At 38.7% G+C, this 23790-nt stretch overlaps 2 protein-coding genes across 2 annotated transcripts; one reads left to right on the top strand and one right to left on the bottom strand.

Moving 5' to 3' along the window:
• Positions 1 to 3215: 3215 nt before the first annotated feature.
• On the top strand, positions 3216 to 6428 carry LOC107788545 (pentatricopeptide repeat-containing protein At1g20230). The gene is made up of 2 exons (XM_016610223.2): positions 3216 to 5965; positions 6195 to 6428. The coding sequence occupies exon 1, from the start codon at positions 3311 to 3313 to the stop codon at positions 5579 to 5581; it is 2271 nt and encodes a 756-aa protein (XP_016465709.1). The 5' UTR covers positions 3216 to 3310; the 3' UTR covers positions 5582 to 5965; positions 6195 to 6428.
• An 11720-nt stretch (positions 6429 to 18148) lies between these two features.
• On the bottom strand, positions 18149 to 22990 carry LOC107804924 (BTB/POZ domain-containing protein At2g13690). The gene is made up of 2 exons (XM_016628873.2): positions 21936 to 22990; positions 18149 to 19219 (listed from the first exon to the last, which is right to left on the bottom strand). Exons 1-2 carry the CDS (start codon positions 22644 to 22646, stop codon positions 18284 to 18286), a joined length of 1647 nt encoding a protein of 548 aa, XP_016484359.1. The 5' UTR covers positions 22647 to 22990; the 3' UTR covers positions 18149 to 18283.
• Positions 22991 to 23790: the final 800 nt, after the last annotated feature.

Consider the following 23790-nt stretch of genomic DNA (forward strand, 5'->3'; position numbering starts at 1 on the left):
CTGTTTCCTGGTTCATGACGTGGAACTTCGTTTCCAGGGTGACTCCTCCTGCCAGAACGGGCAGCACTATCTCTCCAGAGGTTCGTTCCACTTCATTATTAAAACTCGTTAGTGTTATGCAACGCGGTACTATCTTATCCTCGAGCCTCATCTGTATGAGGACTCATGGGTGAATAATACACGCGCCGCCTCCGTCATCCACCATTATTCTTTTTACGTCGGTATCCGCGATATGTAAAGTTATAACCAAAGCATCATAGTGAGGGAAAGACAAACCGTTGGTATCCGACTTATCGAAGATGATACTATCTTCGAGGTCGTCATACCGTTCATGGGCGACTGTCCGCTTGAGTTTGTGTGTGGTGGTGAATTTCACATGGTTGATTACCGTATCATAGCCGCCGTCAATGATCATTTGTATAGTACGAGCTGGTGACGGTGGTTTTGGGGGTCCTTGAGGTTGATCGCGTCCACGAGCAAAGTTAACCCGTCCTCGATCGCTCAGCAGTTCTTTCAGGTGTCCTGGTTTAGCATTCTTACCACTTCCTATCGCAGACCTATGCAGTCTTCGGTCTTGTGTCCCCTTTCCTGGTGGAATTCACACAGAACGTTCGATCTCTCTCGGATCTGACTTTATCTTTTGCGGCCACTGCACCTTTGTGCCGAGCTTTTCCAGTGCATACACTATTTCTGAAGGAGAAACGCAAAAGTGATGAGCAAATAACAATGGAGGCATACCTCTTTCGTTTCGGTGTGGCACGGCGTGTCGGGGCGTGACGTCTGCATGTCGTGGATGAGGCAGGATGGATGCCCGGATGTAGGGCTGATGCCTTTCTTGATTAAAATGGGATAGTTGATCCCTTCGACCATTGTTGCGGCGATCTCTCCTTGTTTCGGTCTGGACTGACGTTAGTCGTTGGAGCAGACCATTCAAGTTGTCCTCATATGCCCTTACTTCGGCACAATAGGCATTATGGATTTCTTCCCACGTGGTGAGAGGGTATTTCATGAGTCTACTTAGTAGTTTTTTGGTTGCTTTTGACCCGCTTCTGTTTAACCCATTTTGGAAGGCTGCTACCACCATCCATTCTGATACGTTTGGTAGGCTCATTCTTACCATATTGAATCGATCTAGGAAATCCTGAAGTCCCTCGCCTGTCGTCTGCCTAACGGCGAAGATGTCATTTACCCTGGCTTCTACCTTTTTTCGCTCCCGCGTGGGCGGTGACGAATTTATCTACCATTTCCTCGAACGTTGATATTGACTGTTCCGGTAGTTGGGAATATCATGTCATCGCTCCCCCTGTCAGAGTTTCGCTGAACTTTTTCAACAGCACCGATGTCATCTATTCTTTCAACAGGTCGTTGCCTTTTACTGCAGTGACGTAGTGGATTATGTGATCTTCCGGGTCCATGGTGCCATCGTATATTTTCAAGTATGGCGACATTTTGAAGGTTTTTGAAATAAAGTGGGGGGATGCCCCTTTACTGTACGGTTGCTCCACGAATCGACCTACGTCATGTTTTGGTAGCAACTTCGGAGCGCCCGGTATTTTATCGACCCTTTCCTGATGCTCCTTCATCTGATCACGGAGCGTTTTGTTCTCGTTTTCTATTTCTTCTATTTTCTTTAAGATGGCTATAAGTGCATCGTTACCTTCATCGATGATAATATGAGTGTTACTTGTGCGTGGAGTTTCTGGCTCATCGGCGACAGTTGCGGTTTCTGCGTGTATTGTGCCTCCGATATCCCTTTGGGCGGGTTTGTCGAGTATGTTGCTCAAGGTGTTTGTCAACCACTCCTCTAATAGCCTTTTCACAGTCAGTGGAGCTCCTCCTGCTGCGGATGTTGAGGTTTCCCTCTCGCGCGAGACAGTCACACTTTCGTGCGGGAGGGGGGGTGAGATATCTCCCTCAGATGAAAAAGATTGTGATGGTTTGCTTCTGTAAATGAGGTCTAAAATGCCATCGACACGGGCGGCCCCGATGAGTTTTGTGGCCTAATGACAAATTTTATGAGGGGGGCCTTAATTTTTTTTTCCTAAAAAAAATATTTATTTGATATCTATTTTTCTAGCGTTTCTTAAATACAAATTAGTTATTAATAATTTTCTTATAATTTATAACTCCTAATAAATCTTTCTTAATTGACAATATAGCTAATTCATTTAACCTTTCTTGAGATATTGTGGATCTTAGATGAGATTTTATCAATTTTAATTTTAAAAATTTCTTTCCGCTGAAGCGGCTGAAACAAGAGTTATTAACATTATTGCATAAGTAATATAGGCATTGAAAAAAGAATCAAATCCTTTTATTTGAACGAGTGTATCGATTAAATTGTTATCTTCTAATTGTACTATTTTTCTTAATATTTTTAATTTCAAAAATAAATCTAAATCATCAATATCGAATTGATTATTTTGCTTTAAGGAACATTCAAGATTAAGGCAATATTTTTTCGAATTTTCATCATCTAGTGATCTTAATTTTTACCGCTAAAAGAAAATCAAAAATATTTTTATATGCTTCAAATTGTTCAAATGTATTTTGAAGTGGAAAAAAAATAGTCTTATCTACTATGTATAAAGTAATCAACTCCAAAAGACTCTTCGAAATATTTTCAGATTTTATTATCAACATTCTCATCAAATTGTTACTTCATATATATCATACGCTTCTTATGAAATTCGGATTCGATATTCATTTCAAGTGTAATTTTCTTGGCAGAAATCATAGTAGTTGCAAGTTTATTGTAATAAAAAATGGGGCCCCGCTCCTGCTCATCAATTCCGTACATGCTTTCTAAAGGGAAAAAAAAGTTACTATACTGGAGAAGATGACCGGAAAACACCATTTTTGTCGCCGACCTCAGCTCCCTCCATCACTACCTCGCCATCACCATCATTCGTATCACCTAACACACTCCGCCATGGAGAAACCTTGTGTTTGCCATAGCTATGGATGTACTTTTCAGCAGCTGTGTTGACGTTGTTTCAGTGTAAGAAGATTTGGAGAATTTGCCGGAAAATAGTGGAGATGACGATTTTGCTTTTTTGCTTCTGATATTTTATTTATTATTATTTTGCTCAAAAGTTTTTTTAATTCAAAAGCCACATGGCGCTTTTTCATTTGTTAGTTTTGCCATGTCAGGCGCGTGAAGTCCACCCATTATAATGGTTAGTCAAGTCATAAAGGGTGACTTTTTTAATACTATAACATAGTAGATAAAAAACAATCCAGCATAATCTGATATTGGCACTCAGCGGGAAGAACCTTGTTCTGTTCTCTACGGAGAACACCTAATTCCATGAGTGTCAGGCAATTCCAAACAGTGCGTGCATTTGTTACCCTTAACCACAACAGCATCTTAACTCTCATCACATCTCTGTCCCAAACACAACAAATTCACGCTCATATCCTCAAAACTGGCAATTCTAATGACACCTATTTCACCAACAATCTCCTTTCCCTTTACCTCAACTGTCGCCGCTTTACCGATGCAGAATCTCTTCTCCACTCACTTCCTAACCCCAATATCTTCTCTTTCAAAACTCTCATTCACGCTTCTTCAAAATCCAATCTTTTCAGCTACACACTTGTTTTATTTTCTCGACTTATATCCGCATGTATTTTACCTGATGTACATATCCTTCCTAGTGCTATTAAGGCATGTGCTGGATTATCGGCAGTAGAAGTTGGGAAGCAAGTTCATGGGTTTGGTTTAACAACTGGGTTGGCTTTAGATTCGTTTGTTGAAGCTTCTTTGGTTCATATGTATGTGAAATGTAACCAGTTAAAATGTGCACGTAAGGTGTTTGATAAAATGCTTGAACAGGATTTGGTTTCTTGGAGTGCTTTAGCTTCCGGTTATGCGAAACGAGGGGATGTTGTTAATGCTAAGTTGGTGTTTGATCGAGCTGGGAAGTTGGGTATTGAGCCGAATCTTGTTTCGTGGAATGGTATGATTGCGGGGTTTAATCAGAGCGGGTATTATCTGGAGGCGGTTTTGATGTTTCTGAGGATGAAGTTGGGAGGGTTTAGGAGTGACGGGACGAGTATTTCTAGCGTTCTTCCTGCTATAGGTGGCTTGGAGGATCTTAAGATGGGTGTTCAAGTTCATTGTCATGTGATTAAAATGGGTCTTGAATGTGATATCTGTATTATCAGCGCATTAATTGATATGTATGGCAAGTGTAGATGTACTTTGGAGATGTCACGAGTCTTTGAAGGAGCAGAAGAAATGGATTTGGGTGCTTTTAATGCTTTGGTAGCGGGGCTCTCGCGGAATGGCCTTGTTGATGAGGCTTTCAAAGTTTTCAAAAAGTTCAAGCGCAAAGGGACTGAATTAAATGTGGTCTCGTGGACTTCGATGATTGGTTCTTGCTCGCAACATGGCAAAGACCTTGAAGCGCTAGAGATTTTCAGAGAAATGCAGTTGACTAAGGTGATGCCAAACTCTGTAACAATTTCTAGTTTGCTTCCAGCTTGTGGAAATATCGCGGCACTAGTGCACGGAAAGGCAACACATTGCTTCTCTCTTAGAAATTGTTTTTCAGATGATGTCTATGTTGGTAGTGCATTAATAGATATGTATGCCAATTGTGGAAGGATTCAGGTGGCTCGCCTCATTTTTGACAGGATGTCCATACGTAATTTGGTTTGTTGGAATGCAATGATCAGTGGATACGCAATGCATGGAAAGGCTACGGAAGCTATTGAGATCTTTGAGCTAATGCAAAGGAGTGGGCAGAAACCTGACTTCATTAGTTTCACGAGTGTTTTATCTGCATGCAGCCAAGCAGGCCTTATAGAACAAGGGCAAGATTACTTTTATTCTATGTCTACAGTTCATGGACTTGAGGCCAGAGTTGAGCACTATGCTTGTATGGTGAGCCTTCTAGGTCGTGCAGGAAAGCTCATAGACGCCTATAACATGATGTCCACAATGCCAGTTGAACCTGATGCATGTGTTTGGGGTGCTTTATTAAGTTCTTGCAGACTACACCATAATACGAGTTTGGGCGAGATTGCTGCTAATAAGCTCTTTGAGCTAGAACCCAAGAATCCTGGAAACTACATCCTACTGTCAAATATTTATGCTTCTAACAACAGATGGAAAGAAGTAGACAGGGTGAGGGATATGATGAAATATGTGGGATTGAGTAAAAATCCTGGATGTAGTTGGATTGAAATAAAAAACAAAGTGCACATGTTATTAGCAGGAGATGATTTACATCCTCAAATGCCACAGATTATGGAAAAATTACGAAAATTGAGCATGGACATGAAGAATTCAGGTGTTTCACATGATATGGATTTTGTTTTGCAAGATGTTGAAGAACAGGACAAGGAGCTGATCTTGTGTGGACATAGTGAGAAGTTGGCGGTAGTTTTAGGAATTTTGAACACTAATCCTGGGACTCCTCTAAATGTCATAAAGAACCTTAGGATATGTGGCGACTGCCATTCGTTTATCAAATTCATCTCCAGCTTTGAGGGGAGAGAGATTTATGTTAGAGACACAAACCGTTTTCATCACTTCAAAGAAGGTGTGTGCTCATGTGGGGATTATTGGTGATTAAGATTTTTAATTTCTTGAGAAGTTCTTCGAGCATTGACAGCAGCCTGAAGCAGGACCTCAGTGAATTCACTTGTGGGGAGGATGCAACAGAACCAGTTGCATTTGTACAAAATTGGAGCTCAGCAGCCAGCTTTGATCCCAGTGTCTGAATCTAACTATCCGAGCAGTTATAGTCAGCTTCACCTTCATACTATTTAAATATAATCTCCAATGCCTGAGGTCCTCGTTGTTCATTGCAAATGATGAACCTTGATTCATTGATTGTGAAAGTTGAAAAACTCTGGATCTGTGGGAGCTGCCATGTCTTTATCAAATTCATTTCCTGCTTTGAAGGGTCGGAGATTTTGTTAAAGACAACACCTTTTCATCACTTCTTTGAAGGTATGTGTCTACATGAGGATCCTTCGTGATTGAGTTTTGTAATTTACTACTACTACTACAACACCAACAACAACAACAAACCCAGTTTAATTCCATAAATGGGGTCTGGGGAGGGTAGTGTCTACGCAGACTTTACCCTTACCCTATAAAGGTAGAGAGGTTGTTTCCAATAGACCCTCAGCTCAAGGAGTTTTATAATTCACTGACGAAGTTATTTGAGCTTTGACAGCACCTGGAAGCTGGATCTGTGAATCCAAAATGTGGGGTGAATGCAAGAGGACTGTTGCTTTTATGAGAAATTGGAACTTGGCAGCTGTTATTCCAAAGGCTGAATCAAACGTCCAAGCACTTGTAATCAGCATACCTTTTTTTTTTTTCTTGATGAGTACTTTTAATCAGCCATTTTTCACAACATTCAAGGACTTGTAATCAGCCATTTTTCATATAGCCATCTTTTTGTTCAGCCTCTGATGCCTAAGAATGTCGTATGTTCGCCTGTAGTTAATGACCTTGATTATTTCGAACTACTTGTTAGGAAAGTTGATAGCTTAAATATGAGAGGTAAACTTTGAGTTTCTGTTAGTATACTGTATTTGTAGAATAATTTTGGAGAAGAAAAACAAAGTAAAAACAGAAATGTAGAAGAATCTAATTCGAGCCTACTGAATTCACAATGTTTTCTGAAGGAACTTAATCCCCTCCTAGTACCCGAGGTTGTGGATTATTTCCTCCTAGGATAGAACAGATTATACACTAATGTAGCGGTACTTCAAACCCCAGTGTTTAAGCGAAAACAATGATCGGTAGCAAATCACACTTGCTGTTGCTTTCTTTCAGTTAAAACAATGCAGAAGAAAGAAGGAGAATTCAGAATTTCGTAAGGAAAATCGGAGGGAATGGCTTGATATTTATAGCCAATAGGTTGGGTTCAAACGAAGAGGTAAAAACGGCCATTACATAAATGGCTATTTATGCAAAATAAAACGGGAAAATCAAACGCGGAGGAAAATTAATTTACCGTTAAAAAACGGCTAATTTGTATTATTAAAATAATATTACGAAGCTGAGCGACGACGACAGCGTGATGCTTGCCTTCTTCTCAACTCTTTAAGAAGTAGAAGATAAGCAATTGTATATATACCTATCAAAACTCTTTTCTTCCCCCAATATGAGGCAATGTCCCTTTGTCAAAAGAGGGAAATTCAAATACTTCATTTTTCCCTCGTTCCCCCTATTTTAAGCGAAACCAAGCTTAAACACAACAATTTCATCTTCGTTTATAAGTGTAGTGGGCAAAGTACAGAAGCTAGTCATCTCTCCAGGAAGATTCTTTGCCCGTCCCCTCCCTCTTTACTTTTCCCTTCTTCTTTTTTTTTTTTAATCTTTTTATTTTCTTAAGGGGCCTCGCTTTAAAAGAATACAAGGGATTCTAGTAGTTAGAACGAATAAAGATAAATAATTTGGAAGTCTTTTAAATCAGTTAGTAAAGTAGTCAAAAGTCTCAAAATCAGACAATGAAAGCTTTATCTGCAAAGAACCAAAGTGTATGACAGAGCTACAAGAAGTGTACTTATCGAACTACCAGAAGTGTAGTACATGAAGAATTCTAGCTTTTAAAAGACTTCCAAGAACTGCATGTTAGATTGAATTTAAAGCAATGGAACTATGTACCAAGAGAATATATCTTTTAAATGGAGAGAAAGTAAAAAGATAGCATAACGTCTCAAACACGAGAAATGAAAACCAGACAGTAATAAAGATAAATGCATTTTCAATCCCTTTTTAAATTCTTAAAAATATCTATTCTATTTTAACATTTCAAATTCCGGTTATATGCTCTTCAAAATAGTTGGTCTCAAACCCAAATATATGTTAACAGTTGCAACGGTGATAATATTACCGTGATATACAGGATTTTGTGCAAGTAGTGTCGGTCTATTATCACAATTTCACTTAGTTGGTCTCAAACCCAACTACATGTTAACAGTTGCAACGGTGATAATATCATCGTGATATACAAGATTTTGTGCAAGTAGTGTCAGTCTATGGGTTGGAATTGTGGTGCTTTCAAGACTTTACGTCTTGTTCCCAAATTAATAGCTTTGTTATATTATTTTTAAGCATACAAATTTCTAAGAGAATATTATTTATTTATACAAATAAAATGAACTACTTTGTGAAGTGTTGTCGAGGTGTCTTCCCTACTGAATTACAATCAACATAAAAATTGTCAAGATATAATGAATACTAGCATTGAATTCGTCGATACGTGCTCGATCACCTAGATGAATATCGTAAAAAATGGAAATTCTGAATATATGCAATCGTAAAAGATTATAAACGATGATATTCGATAGAGAATGCAAGTATCATACATAAATGATCAAAATAATGCAAGTAGCATACATAAATGATCAAAATTAGAGAAAATCTCATAAGAGGTTCTGAGATGTAGTACCTTAGAAGGAAATCTGTTAAATAGGCAGGTGTTTTTGAGTAAACATTCCACCAAAAAGTAAGAGGCAATTTGGGTTGAAAAAGTAGTGCCCTACAAGTTTCCAATAAGTGTTTGTGTTTTCTCCCCACTATTTCATTTTGTTGTGGGTGTATAAACACAAGTAGTTTTTGGTGTATAATTCCTTGAGAGGAGAAGATAGCTGAAGTCTCCAAACTACTTCCAAGCTCTAGGGAATTATCTGATCTGATTTTCTTTACTTTCTTTCCAAATTGTCTGGCTAGAAACCTTTTAGTATAGAAAATGTATTTGACTTGGTGGAAAGGAGAAAAGTCCAGGTCGCTCTACTATAGTCATCAACTATAGTGAGGAAATATTTAAATCCATCATGAGTGGGTGATTTATAGGGTCCCCAAGTATCTATATGAATGAGTTCAAAAACCTCCTTGGAAGTGATACTGCTGGTTTGAACATGGAGCTTAACCTGCCTTGCTTTTGCACAAATTTCACTAGAGTTTAAAAATCTGGAAGGAGATGAACAAGAAACAGAGGGAGGCAAATGCCCCAAACGATTGTGCCATAGTCTTACATAAGAGGAAATAGAAACTGAACAGAAAACTGAGTGCTTAGACTGTATACTACCATTACTATTACAACTGAAAGGAAAAAAACTAGAAACTGCATTGCTGCTTAGGGAATTTGAAACATTCTTGATGGTGTGAAGACGATAGGCCCCCTAACTTTCTCTACCAAGTAACACTGGCCTCTTCATTGAAGGGGGCTGCAAAACAACATCAAGAGAAGTAAAAATGAGTAAGCCATAAATTTTCCTACAAAGTTTGTGAACAGGCATTAAATTGCATCTGAAACTAGGAACAAACAACACATTTTCTATGGTGATCTCAGGAAGGATGTTTACACTTCCTGCCTTAGTGACTTTGATTCTTTGTGAGTTAGGTAGATTGACAAAGACAGGCTTGAGTAGAGTTTTGATATTGAACAAGATACTGGAATCTGAAGTCATGTGCTCAGAGGCACCTGAATCTATGATCCACAAAAGTGAATGAGAGTTATGAAAGTAGGCTGAGAGAGATTTAGCTATACCAGCACAGTTAGCTGAAATGTTGACCTCTGAGCTTGATTCACGTTGTGTGCTAATTTTCACTTGCTGGAGTAACTGGAAAGGGTTTTGGTATTGCTCCTGTGTGATTCCCCTTTTTGATCCAATCATTGATTGATTTCCAGTTTCTTCTACAATGTGTGCTGCATTTCCTTGAATCCTTGAAACCTCTTGTTTTTGGTGAACTTAAAATCAGAAGGAAATTCAATGATTCTGTAACATTTCTCTACTGTGTGTCCTGATTTTTTGCAATAGGTACAAGTAGGATTATTTTTCCTTCCTTCAAAAACAGGTTTCTTATCTGAGTTGTGAAATTTCTGATTTCCACATTGTTGTTTTGTAGCCATGAATGCAGATTCAACTGTGCTTTGTCCAACATGAATTTCCCTCAACTTCTCATCTTGGCATGATTGATTCCAGGCAAGGGTGAGATTTGAGAGTCCTGCTCTTCCCTCCATAGGTGTAATTGCAGGTAGAGTGAAGACAAGTGTCCAAGCTGTCTAGTTCATCCCAGATCCTCTTTACCTTAGGGCAGTACCCAGCTATGTCAGAGTTGCTTTGAACTAGATCACTAAGTTCTTATTGCATGTGATAGAGCATAGCATCATTGCTTTGCCCAAATCGATCTTCGAGCTCCTTCCAGATGTCCCTAACGGTTTTGGAGTAAAGTACACTTTAAGCAATCTCTTTAGAGAGTGAGTTGGAAAGATGTTAAAGAGGCGAAGACTGCCCTACGCCAGCCTCCATAGCTCTTGCCATCAAAAATTGAACTGACGAGTATCATCCCTGGTGAATCTGACAAGTGTTGAGAAGAATAAGTGTTAACGGGTGATTGAGTTGGTTCAATGATTGATGAATTCCACAGAAGGAGGAGTTTCTTCTCCAACTGCCATTTGGATTGCAAATAGGAAACTTGTAAACAGAAATTGGATCGACAGAGAATAGAGTACTGTTGTTTCCCCTTTGTTTTGCTTTTTCGTGCACTGTTGAATAGTGCCAAGCACTCCCCCTTTCAAGTTTCTTTTTGATTTCTCATATTTGGAGTCTTAACTTGATTTGTTTATTTTACATATAATGAACACAAAATGAGATTGTCATATTTGGGTATGAACATGTCAATGGGTAGTAATGGAATATTCAATTGTCAGTTTGTTAACATATTATGAATTCGTTTATATGCACACAATTTATTCATGGGAATTTTTTCGTACGTTATCCAGTTAAATACAACTACAATAACATACAACTTATGTACAAAATTTATACACTATGCCTTTTGTATATTTTGTATATGATTTATACAACAACAACAACAACAACAACCCAGTATAATCCCACACGTGGGGTCTGGGGAGGGTAATATGTATGTAGACCTTACCCCTACCCCGAAGGGTAGAGAGGCTGTTTCCAGGAGACCCTCGACTCAAAAAGCAACAGAAGCCGATATATTAGTACCATAAAAATGCATAATAAAATAACAGCAATACAATAATAGCAATACAATAGATATGAAATACAGAATACGACATACGAAAAAGATGACTGGTATAGTAAGACTAGCAGGTAAAGCCCTGCATCAATAGATGACCAATGACATTCTTAGTCTAACTCCTAACTGGCTAGTCTCACTCTATTGTGATGTAGAAATATTTACAACTCTCCCCTAACCTACAACTTTAATACTCGACCTCCATAATTCCCTGTTAAGGGCCATGTCCTCAGTAATCCGAAGTCGTGCCATGTCCTGTCTGATCACCTCTCCCCAATACTTCTTAGGTCGCCCTCTACCTCTCCGCGTGTCCACTACAGCCAGTCGCTCACACCTCCTCACCGGTGCATCAGTGCTCCTCCTCTGAATGTGCCCAAACCATCTGAGTCTTGCTTCCCGCATCTTGTCCTCTATGGGGGCCACGCCCACCTTCTCTCGAATATCTTCATTCCTAATCTTATTCATTCTTGTATTCCCGCACATCCACCTCAACATCCTCATCTCCGCTACTTTCATCTTCTGGATGTGTGAGTTCTTTACCGGCCAACACTCAGTTCCATATAACATGGCAGGCCTAACCACTGCTCTATAAAACTTACCTTTTAGTAACGGTGGCACTTTTTTATCACACAAGACTCCCGACGCTAACCTCCACTTCATCCACCCCACCCCTATACGGTGTGTGACATCCTCGTCAATCTCCCCGATCCCCTGAATAACCGATCCAAGGTACTTGAAACTACCCCTCTTGGGAATGACTTGAGAGTCAAGCCTCACTTCAGCTCCCGCTTCCGTCGGCTCAACTCCAAATTTGCACTCGAGGTATTCCGTCTTCGTCCTGCTCAACTTGAAACCTTTAGACTCAAGAGCATGTCTTCAAATCTCTAGCCTCTCGTTGACGTCGCCTCGTGTCTCGTCAATTAGAATAATGTCATCAGCAAATAGCATGCACTATGGCACCTCCCCTTGAATATGATGCGTAAGTGCATCCATCACCAGGGCAAATAGGAATGGGTTGAGCGCAGACCCTTGGTGCAACCCCGTAATAACTGGAAAATGTTCATAGTCGCCTCCTACTGTCCTAACCCGAGTCTTAGCTCCATCATACATGTCTTTAATTACCCTAATATAGTCAATCGGGACCCCTTTATCCTCTAAGCAGCTCCATAAGACCTCCCTAGGAACCTTATCGTACGCTTTCTCCAAATCAATAAACACCATGTGAAGATCCTTCTTCCTATCCCTGTACTGTTCCACCATCCTCCTAATAAGGTGGATAGCTTCTGTGGTAGATCGTCCCGGCATGAACCCGAACTGGTTGTCTGAAATAGACACCGTCCTTCGCACTCTCATTTCTACCACTCTCTCCCAAACTTTCATGGTATGACTTAGTAATTTGATGCCCCTATAGTTGTTACAGCTCTGGACATCACCTTTGTTCTTATACAACGGGACCATTGTACTCCACCTCCACTCTTCAGGCATCCTATTAGTCTTGAATATAACACTAAACAATGTAGTAAGCCATTCCAAGCCTTCTCTACCCACACACCTCCACAGTTCAACCGGAATTTCGTCTGGCCCGGTAGCTCTGTCCCCTCTCATCTTACGCATTGCCTCCATGACTTCATCGATCTCGATGTCCCTACAATTACCTAATTCATGGTGACTGTCGGCATTTCTCAATTCCCCAGGTCTAATATCTTGATCTCCCTCTTCACTTAGAAGTTTATGAAAGTAGGTCTGCCACCTCCTCTTAATCTGGTCATCTCCCATCAGAACTTTGCCGTCGTCATCTTTTATGCACCTCACCTGGTCTAAGTCTCGAGTTATCCTCTCTCTCTCCTTAGCGAGTCGGAATAACTTCTTCTCCCCTCCTTTGTTCCTTAGTTCCTCATACAGACGAGCAAAAGCTGTCGTCTTAGCCTCCGTCACTGCCATCTTTGCCTCCTTCCTAGCTACCTTATACCTCTGACTGTTCTCTCTCTTCTCCTCCTCGTTAGTGCTCCCTACTAACCGCAGGTAAGCCGCTTTCTTCGCTTCCACTTTACCTTGGACAACTGCATTCCACCACCAATCTCCTTTATGACCACCATTGCGGCCCGTAGATATCCCTAACACCTCTCTCGCCGCATTTCTTATACAGTCCGCCGTCGTCGACCACATTGTGTTTGCGTCCCCACCACTTCTCCAAGCTCCCATTGCCGATAACCTTCCTTCCAACTCCTTAGCTTTATCCTTAGTTAAGGCGCCCCACCTAATCCTAGGGCGTCCTTGTACTGACCTCTTCTTCCTCCTTATCCTAATACAAATGTCCATCACCAAAAGCCTATGCTGTGTTGAGAGGGTCTCACCGGGGATAACCTTGCAGTCCTCGCACAACCTTCTGTCGCATCTCCTGAGGAGGAGATAGTCAATCTGAGTCTTCGCCACCGAACTTTGGTAAGTAACCAAATGTTCATCCCGCTTCGTAAAACTCGAGTTCGCAATGACTAGATCGAAAGCCTTGGCAAAGTCCAACAGCGCAATGCCCCCTCCGTTCCGCTCTCCGTAACCAAAGCCGCCATGCACCTCAGTGTACCCACTTGCAGATGACCCAATATGACCATTGAAATCTCCTCCTATGAATAACCTCTCAGAAGGCGGTATACTACGAACAATCTCATCCAACCCCTCCCAAAAGCACCTCTTAATATCCTCATCTAAGCCTGCTTGCGGTGCGTACGCGCTAACGACATTTAAAGTACCCTCACCTACCACCAACTTAATAGTCATTAGTCTATCATTCACCCGCCTGACCTCTACCACAGACTCTCTAAGATGGCTATCTACCAGGATACCCACTCCATTCTTACCCCTCAGGATACCAGAGTACCACAACTTATACCCATCCACGTTTTTCGCCCTCGATCTGATCCACCTAGTCTCCTGGACACACGCTACATTAATCTTCCTCTTCTGCAGGATTTTCGCCAACTCTATGGATTTACTAGTCAGTGAACTTATGTTCCATGATCCGATTCTCAACCTATAGGCTCCCTTGCCCCCTCTACCTCCCCTGCTACCCGACCCACCCCCTAACCCCAGCCCCCCACTCTGCCCCACCTGAGGACATGCCCTTATTCTATCATCCCAGACTGCAGCCACTACACCTACAACTATCTAGAGAAGACTCGCTAGTGCACAACGTACGCAAATCAAACAAGAAGGAAACCAGTGGTAACTAGTATCCTAGTTGAAAGGTTTAACTATTGCGAAGTAAAGTAACAGTAATTTAGCTAACACCAAAAGGGAAACAGTAAAACAGGAGGTACCAACTCCTAATAACAAAACCTGTGGCTGATTTGTTGTACTCGATGCAGTTGTGCGCTCACGCACCACTTCCTACCGCCCTTTGCTGACACTCGCCCAGGTTGCTCTCCTTTGCCAGTGCTCGTGCGCCCAACTTGTCTCCAATACTCCGAGAATTCCTGAAAACACAGAAAATACCACGACCCAAAAACCAGCAGGAGCTATGACCGCTACCACTGAAGACAAGAAGACAAAAAAATATTGAAGAAAATGATGACGTGAAGCAAGACAGAACAAGTGCCCTTCTCAACTGAAAATTCAACTATATAGAGTCTTGATAGACCAACTCAAATCAAATCTTTGGGTCCCTAAAAACCTTTGGGTTAGCTAAAAACAATATTGAAGGAAAATACAAAGTATGAAATTAAAACCAAAAAGTATGAAATTATTGCTAAATATCAGAAAGTGGGTTAAAATAGAAGAAAAAATAACCAAAATGACGAATACAGAAAACTGGAGATCAGGCAGAAACTTACCAAAATAAGTTTAATATTCAAAATGGATCAATGCCTTTATATTTCTACTATCATCGAAAGCGACAAAGGAAGATCAGGAATGGGTACCACTTTGTATAATTTAATATTTGAAATTTACAAATCTCGGTGATAGAGAAAGTGTAAAGAAAGAACCCGTACAAACAGAGTGAGAATGCGAAACTCTGAAAAGTATGTCAGAGAGACGCCGGAAGTTGGAGAACACGCGCGGCGGAGAGCGACAGTGGGGTTTAACAAAGAGAGGCAGTGAAAAACAGGTTGAAGATACTAGATTTAGATCTAGATCAATAAAAGATGCAGAAATATAACATCACCAATTAAAACTTTTAGATCAAATTAAAGGCCAAAACATAGCGCTCAACAAAAACATCGAGAATAAATGAAAGCAAGCAAATTCTGCAATTTCCAACCGACCGGATCAATTTTATTTAACAAAAACAGAGATTAGACAAATTCACAAAAAAAATCAGATCCGTGCTCAGATCAGATCGAAACTAACAGATCTAAAACAAATAATCCGGTATACAATATACAACACACAAAGGAACAGTAAAGGAAAACAAAAAAAACGAAATAAAATGAGGTGTGTTAATTAGGATATTGATGATTTTATGAAGGCTATGCCATTTTATAGTTAAGCTGATTCTGGATTTTACATAGTAAAAATAAATTTCATACAACTAATTATATATTATACATTCTATCTACAACTTTCACACATTATTTCTACCCAGTTAAATACAACTACAATAACATACAACTTAAATATAAATTTTACATAAAATTTATACAATATGTCTTTTGTATATTTTGTATTTGATTTATACATAGTAAAAACAAATTTCATACAACTAATTATATATTATACAACTTATCTACAACTTTCATATATTATTTCTACTGAGTTATATATAACTACAATATCATACAACTTAAATATAATTTTAATACAATGTTGTTCAACTTTCATACAATAGTTAAATAAATAAAAGAAAAATATATAAACAACATAATACAATTTTTCTACAATTTCGTAAATATAATGTATATCATGTCTTCTTCTTCTTCTTCTTCTTCTTCTTCTTCTTCTTCTTCGAGTTTCAATCTGAAATTCAGCCAAAACCAAGTCTATTCTTCACCAAAATCCTCAAAATTGAGATATAAACTCCAACTTTCATACAATAGTAAAATAAATAAAAGAAAAATATATAAACAACATAATACAATTTTTCTACAATTTTGTAAATATAATGTATATCATGTCTTCTTCTTCTTCAATCTGAAATTCAGCCAAAACCAAGTCTAATCTTCACCAAAATCTCTCAAAATTGAGATATAAACTCCAAACCATATTCCCAATTGTTTGCAACAACACTCAATCCAAATAAATAATGATTTTTGAAAACACAAATTCGAATTCAAAGCTTTTTAATGGCTGTCAATGGTGGAATTGCTGCTCTCTTTTCCTTTGCTTTACATTACTAAAATTAGGGATTGAGAGATAGAGAGAAACGTAGAGAGAATTCTCAATTCTTTGCAACAACATCCAATTCAAACCAAATAATATTTTTTGAAAATCCAAATTCGAATTCAAAACTTCAAAGCTTTTTAATAGTTGTCAATGGTGGAATCGTGGGTAGGTGCAAGATACGTGGGGGAGGGGGTGGGATGTGGAGAGAAAAACGTGAGGGAGTCGAAGATATGTTAGAGTAATTTTAGGACACTAATTATTATCATTAATTCCCTTAAAATGTACATAAATGGCAATAGGGTATATAAAATGTAATTATAGTGAAACTTGAGTAGGGAGAGTAATATAGTTTCATATAACGTATAGGAATGTAAAATTCCAAAAATGTTTGGGTCAAACTTAGGCTTATTGTAAAAATTGCGTAGGGTAGCCACTTTTTAAAGTGGTATTTATTTTTTATCCAGCATTTTTAATGTTGAGCAAAATTAACCACTGGTCTATTAAAATTAATATGAAAAGACGGTGTTACCCTTTCTTCCATCTCTTGACCCCGCCTTGGCCCAGTACATCTTCTTCGCTTCAGTGTCAAAAGTCCTTGCTCTTTGTTCCTTTTCTCCTCCTCGAGATCGACCAGGTGAGCTCATCTCACTAGCCAACCCAGTTCCCTCTCTCTCTCTCTTTCTTGGGGATTAGGTGACAGTATATACAATTCAACATCGACCAAATGAGAGATACTGCACTCTCAAGAAATCTCAAGCTTTTCTATCTGGTTTGCTGCTTGGTTTGTAGTTTATGTTTTCTTTGGTCTAGAACAGAACAAACTCTAAAGTAGAGTCTTAATTAGTAGCAATTAAAAAAAAAGAAATAAGGTAAACAAGAGATCTTAATTAAGAACCAGAAGTTTCCTAAATTTCAAAATGAAAGTTAAGGACAACAGGTCCTGAACTTACAGTTACAAGTTCAAAAGTTAAGGACAATAGGGCATGAAGTCCTGAACTTAGACTAACAAGCTCAAAAGTTAAGGATAATAGGTCCTGAACTTAGGCTAAGAAGCCCAAAAGTTAAGGACTAACAAGCTCAAAAGTTAAGGACAATAGGTCATGAACTTAGACTAACAAGCTCAAAAGTTAAGGACACTTGGTCCTGAACTTACAGTTACAAGTTCAAAAGTTAAGGACACTTGGTCCTGAACTTAGACTAACAAGCTCAAAAGTTAAGGACAATAGGTCCTGAACTTAGACTTACAAGTTCAAAAGTTAAGGACAAGTAACTTAGAGTTACAAGCACAGAAATTAAGGACATGTGGTCCTGAACTTCGAGTTCCAAGTTCAAAAGTTAAGGACATGTAGTCCTGAACTTAGAGTTGCAAGTTCAAAAGTTAAGGACATGTAGTCCTGAAGTGCTGAACTTAGAGTTGCAAGTTCAAAAGTTAAGGACACTTGGTCCTGAACTTTTATGAGCAGAAGGGTGTTTTCGTCCGGGCAGATAAAGTTTATTAAAGCAGTGGCTAAAGACAAAAAACATTTTAAATAGTGACTTAAAAGTAAGTACAATGTGTTATTAGTAGCTAGTGCACTTCCCCCGGCTTATTCAGACCAAACCCTTCATCGTCTCTTTGCTCTGTTTCTTTGTTCTCTTGAACTGATAGCAGTAGGCAATAGCAACGCTATCTCCAACACTACATAATCCACCTTACACTATTATCTGACGTATCACAATATAAGCATCAACCAGTATTAAAGTTAAGTATAGTATATATTTATGCTTTTAAAAAAGTAGATATTATGGTAAAAGCGCCATATATACTGAATTGGCATTCCATTCCTTCTCACAACAATTAGTAAATCTACAGTGTTAATCTACATTATTGACTTCCCAAGTGTTTCAGATTGCCCAAGTACAGCACTCCACTACAAACAAAACATGACTAAAAAAAGTCTACCTAGATTCAGTGGCATGAGTTTCAGACCCTCTCAAGAACGATCGTCGCCACCATATCTGGAATGATTTGCTAAGGTTAGGGCATTCAGTACCATGCTTAGAGAAACACTTGAACCAATCCATAAACAGAATATATTGTTCCTTCAAAGGAAGAGTGAGGAGTGCTTGACCCATGGCTTCCTCCAATGCCTTCATATCTAGGCCCTTTCGACATCTGTGTAACCACCCGAAGTCCAAAAGCATCGGCCTAAACCATGTCTGAAGAAGCCCCGACCTTGCTTCAGAGCGACAATGCATTTTCCCTGTACCCATTGCTATGAATAACATAGCTGTCACCCGGCTAAGCTCGTATCTGACCAATGGAGATGCACATTTATGCATTCCAAGTAACTTGCTTTGATTGGTCCATATCACCACCAAGTCCTCTGCCATCTGGTGATCAAGTAAAATTTCGAGCAGCCAAATGATGTTGTCAACCTGCTTCGATATGCGCTCAATCAAGGGTTTCTCCCCTTTCTTTGCAAATTTATTAGATGGACTGGTACTAGTGGCCTCCTCAAGCAAACTAATAAGTGAACTTATACAAGACTGGCAAATTGCAAATATATCCGCCTTGTTCAGATCAGGGCAGTCCTTTTCGTAGACTGAGCTTTTGCACAGGAGACCCCTGACTAAGGATTTTAGCTCGTTTCTGGAATTGGCATCAACACATGTGGTAACAGACCAAACAAGCTGCTTAGACAAAGTATGTTGGGAATCTGCCATATCTAGTGTGTAGAGTCTGGCCGAAATGTCTCTAGCTGTTTCATGATCAAACTTCATTTTATTAAACAAGCTCCTCAATTTCTCTTCCTCTTCCTCAGTCCAAGGAACAGCTTCAAGGTACTTCAAACACGATAAAACACCCTGGTTGAATTTGATTCCAGCTGATACCTACCAATAACAAGGGATAACATTAAACAACAAAGACAAAGTTGAAGATAGGAGAGAGAGAAAGTCTAGTACTAGCCAAACAACCAGGGGCGGGTTTTATTGTGTGAAAACTAATAGTGAGAGTTAGCTAGACAATTAACACTTTTCCTTTCTAAGGTCGAATTTCTCTATTCAGTAAAAGAGGAGATTCATTATATGCTCAACAATGCTATACCTTTTAAAAGACGATGAAGGAAAAACGCAGATGAACAAAAAGCTTAAACTGGCTACCGGGTCGCCATGTAAAACAAATGGTGGAACAAGGGGCACGGAGACCTAAAGCTCCATAGAGAGAAAGAACAAATTACAAAACAAAGACACCTAGTAGAAGAGGTCCCTCTTTCACATTGAATTCAGTTAGCGATACAAGTAGCAACCTGCAGCGGTTTTTAATACTTAAGTCATTCTGCCCAGAAATTAGCAGAATGCAAAACTTGACGAGAGGACTGACTTGGTAGGCATTTAGAAGACTAAAGAAACAAAGGACGCACATGTGTTCTGGGAAGACATACCAAACCAAAAGTGTTTATAGGTTTTACTGCCACAAGGCAACGCTAAATGGCATTACTTCGCAGATATACATTATAACAAATTCTTAGAAATTAGAGAAAATTCTTAAAAGATTTTTCTGCACATTAAAGAAAAGTTGTGTAAGCCTTTGCTTCCACATTTGGAAAAACAAAAATCCACCCTTTTCCAATCAATCCTTTTCTTTATTTTTCAATCCTAGACGAACAACATTACCAAATGATGCATAGCTAAGCAGAGAATAAAGTTTATTTTAGACAAGTAACAGGAAATAAAGCGATCTTAGCTTCTATTCCATAGCTGTTAATCTTTTCTGAATATTTTACTTTATTTCTACTTTTTAGAAAAGTAATCTTCCTTTGTACATTTCTTTGTTGCCATTGTTTCCTCTTTTTTTTTTTTTTTTGGGGGGGGGGGGGGTGGTTGTTGTTGTTGTTGTTTACCCTCAAAATTTTTGGGTTATCCAGTTAGTATACTCCATTTCTTGGTAAATGTTTGTCGAATGAACAGTACACAGGCACAAATGAGGCTGCATTTAACACGACATAAATCAACGATTTTTAAAGATAAATAAGAAGAATCGATTAGCAGCTCTATCTTGAGCAAGCAATTTATGCAAGAGAACCAACAGTAGATCTTTGTAAATGACAAGCAAGAAGGCAACAATGATGGACAACAAACTTGCTCCACTATTTTGTAAAGCTCTGGCCATATTAGGCACCTTATTCTACACACCCTGAAAGCTATGGAACTAAAGATCTTTGCGAGATTTTGAATGGTATGGAAATATCAGGACGAATTTCACGGAATGGAGCAAAGAATGCAGCAAAGCAGACACGTTAGGCAGCAGGATTAGATTACACCGTGTAACCAAGGTTGCACCATCTTAAGAGCTTATGTAACTTTTCATTGGGCAACTAATTATTTTTTCAAGAACAAAGAAGGTTTTTTAATAAAATTTTACCTATAAGAGAATGCTCACAGGAATACACTTGAATTAAGGTACTAGTCAAACTTATATTAAGAACGCTGAATTAGCCTTGGACCAAATATATACTCCCTCCGTCTCATATTATCAGTTGTGGTTACTAAAAATAGTTGTCTCAAATTATTTGTCATTTTAGAAGTTCAAGACAAAGTTGATTATTTTTTTCCTTTTCTACCCTTAGTAATAATTGTTCTTGAAGATGGAGATAACACATAAATAGAATAAATATTCAATGGAGAGTGATTATATCTTAAGACATAAATAAGGGTAGAATAGTCCAATCACTTTCCTAATTAATATTTCTTAAGGGGTGTGTAAAAAAGAAACACAACACATAATATAAGACGAAGGAAGTACTGAGTAAAACATAGCTACGGATTGGTTTCCACTAGATCTAGGCTTCGGAATGTGGTAGCTCTCTAGTTCCCTTTTGACTGCATTGTTTATCGCGCATCTATTCAATGTTCTAGCTAGCCATTGGAATTTGAAAAACACTGAAGTTTCTTTGCCAAATGTAATATACCACGCTCACAGGAAAGAAGTTCAAAAGGACCAGCTCTGCAAACTGAACCCGCCATGCAATTTCTAATTAGTCGATGTGGTTGCTCCAATCTTAGCAGCTTACCTAATTAATTTTCGAGCAAGAAATATAAGATGCTAACTCCACTGCGGGTTCTCTATATATTCTTCTCTATTTTAAAAAACACGCAGGATCTCTTAGGTGAACAAGTAAATCCATAAGAATCACCAACGCTATTCCTAATTAGTCTACTGAGCGTGCCTAATTAGTCTTCAAACAAGAAATGTAAGATGCCAACTTCCTTTATCAAAAATTCTCTATCAAAATATGCCAATTTCATCACGAGTTCTCTACACTCTTCCCATCGTCAAAAACATAAGAGAAGTTCAATATTCTCTGATGAACAAATAATTCATTCAGGAATCACTATCATTACACCCCTCTCTCTCCCAAAATTAACTACTCTATGTTGACCTGCTAAGTTTGACCATCAAATTATTCATAATCTATTTCACATTTCGGCAAACATAACTCAATTGGTCTGATAAAATCTTCATCCTAGTCTAATAATTACTTATTAATGCTTTTAAAAAAATAAATAAGTTAGGGCACTTAAAAATCCTGGATCTTGAGAAGATTACCTCAAGCACATCAATGGCGCGATAAACACCGATCCTGATAAGTTTCCGGGGAATATCATCCTCAAACATTAGCTCAATCGTCTCGCGAAACACCCCCAAATTTTCCACCTCAGGCACCTCTATCCTACACAACCCCCTCGAGTTTTTCGCAATCAAGTCAGCAAAAACACAACTATTATTACTAAGAACCTCAGAATTAAGCTCCAATACTAATCCACTCCCATTCTTTCCTTTTAAATTCAACCTCACATCAAAGATCCCCAAATTACAATCATCCCTAACACCCGGGCCACCACCACTAACTTGCTGCTCACAATCAACCGGAGTTGGGGATTTAGGAATTTCGGGGAAATTAATCGGGTTAATCGGGTTTAGGGTTTCGTCAATTGAATCAATTGGAGATACCCGACCCGGTGAGAGGATCCTACGCGGGTCGATTCGGGTCACGATGCCGGGTCTGGAGGTGTTTTGAGGTGAATTAGCGAAAGAAGATAAGGTGGAATTGGATGAAGATTTTGTGGGTATTTCTGGTTTTAGTAAAGATTGGTTCTTTTTGGGCAAACCGGCCGCAGCTGGAGCTTGAACTGGGTTTTCCGGGCTGTGTGGTGGGACAGTGAAGGAGCAACACCAAGCACGACGATGATGATGCGACGGCGGCGGTTCACGACGGCGATTGTGGGGTTGAGATTTAAGTCGCGTGGAGTCGTGCATTTCGAGAGCAAAATCTTACAGATACAGAAAAACAGTATGTGTCTCACAGTGTGTGTGTGAGAGAGAGATTGTTAAAGATTAGAGTATGATCTCATATGTAGAAATGTGAGAAAACTGTATTGGGAAATGGGAATTTGGCAACGTTCTTTCTTATATTAGGAGGTGGTCAGTGAGTGGTAGGGTGGTGGAGAGGAGATTCTTGAGCTGACGGCAAAAGCAAACTGTATAGACTGTGATTGTGAATATTGGAATTTTCTTTAAAAGAAAGCAAAAATTTGGATATTTATTTAAAAAAGAAATTTACAGATCCGCTTGATACCTTTTTGATTTTATTGTGGCCCCGTGGGGAGAAGGTGTATGATGAGTGGGAAGATTATTTTCTAGTAGTATTTTGATCAATCGGCGAAATTATAAATTTTCGATAATTAATCACTTTTGTGACCATTTAACTTCGCTTTTGAATATGACAAATGAGATATTTATATGAAGTTGCCTTTATTAGAAATTGTTTTATTTTCAGCACGAATTCGGCTTTAATCGGACTTTAATGCTGATATCGAGCGCTGAGTAAAAAGCCAAAATAAGATGAATTTTCGAAGAAACAAAATCCTCTAACAATAAAAATATTTAAATTGAAAAGTTTTAGTATTTGTTTAAAGAGGAACATTCTCTCCAAAAAGTGTTAGCTAGGATGAATTTTCGAAAAAATAAATGCTCCATATACTTGGATTAAAATAAACGTTTGGGAAGTAATGTTTCATAAGTAGCCGTTACAAGCCATGTATACAAGAAAGTTCATAGAAAAAATATATGTTAGATTTTAGTTTTCTTTTGTGTTTTAAGTTTTAACTGTCGGAACCAAAGGTAAATTGAAATTGTTTGTTACCGATTCCAAAACCTAAGCTAAGTTAATTAGAAAATCCCCTATTCCGTGTGGTTCAATCTTGTTTAGCTAGTTGTTCTAAAGTTACGGTTGCTATGCTTCAACTTTTTTGGGGAAAACTTGTTTTGAAGAAAAATAATTTTTTTTCGAAAACTAATTTTCAATCAAATACCAAGAAATATAAATTTTTAAAAGAATCTCAAGAAAGGTAGATATTTTACCCAACCTAATTGTGAAATTTAAAATTTAAAGAAGATTTAA

Source organism: Nicotiana tabacum, chromosome 11 (assembly GCF_000715075.1).
Source record: "Nicotiana tabacum cultivar K326 chromosome 11, ASM71507v2, whole genome shotgun sequence".
Classification (NCBI taxonomy): domain Eukaryota; kingdom Viridiplantae; phylum Streptophyta; class Magnoliopsida; order Solanales; family Solanaceae; genus Nicotiana; species Nicotiana tabacum.

Excerpts from the sequence above, each read along its gene's own strand:
- LOC107788545 (XM_016610223.2), top strand. The coding sequence starts at position 3,311 with ATGAGTGTCAGGCAATTCCAAACAGTGCGTGCATTTGTTACCCTTAAC.
- LOC107804924 (XM_016628873.2), bottom strand. The coding sequence starts at position 22,646 with ATGCACGACTCCACGCGACTTAAATCTCAACCCCACAATCGCCGTCGT. Across the intron at positions 19,220-21,935 it reads GCGCCATTGATGTGCTTGAG|GTATCAGCTGGAATCAAATT; the intron begins GTAATCTTCTCA and ends TGTTATTGGTAG.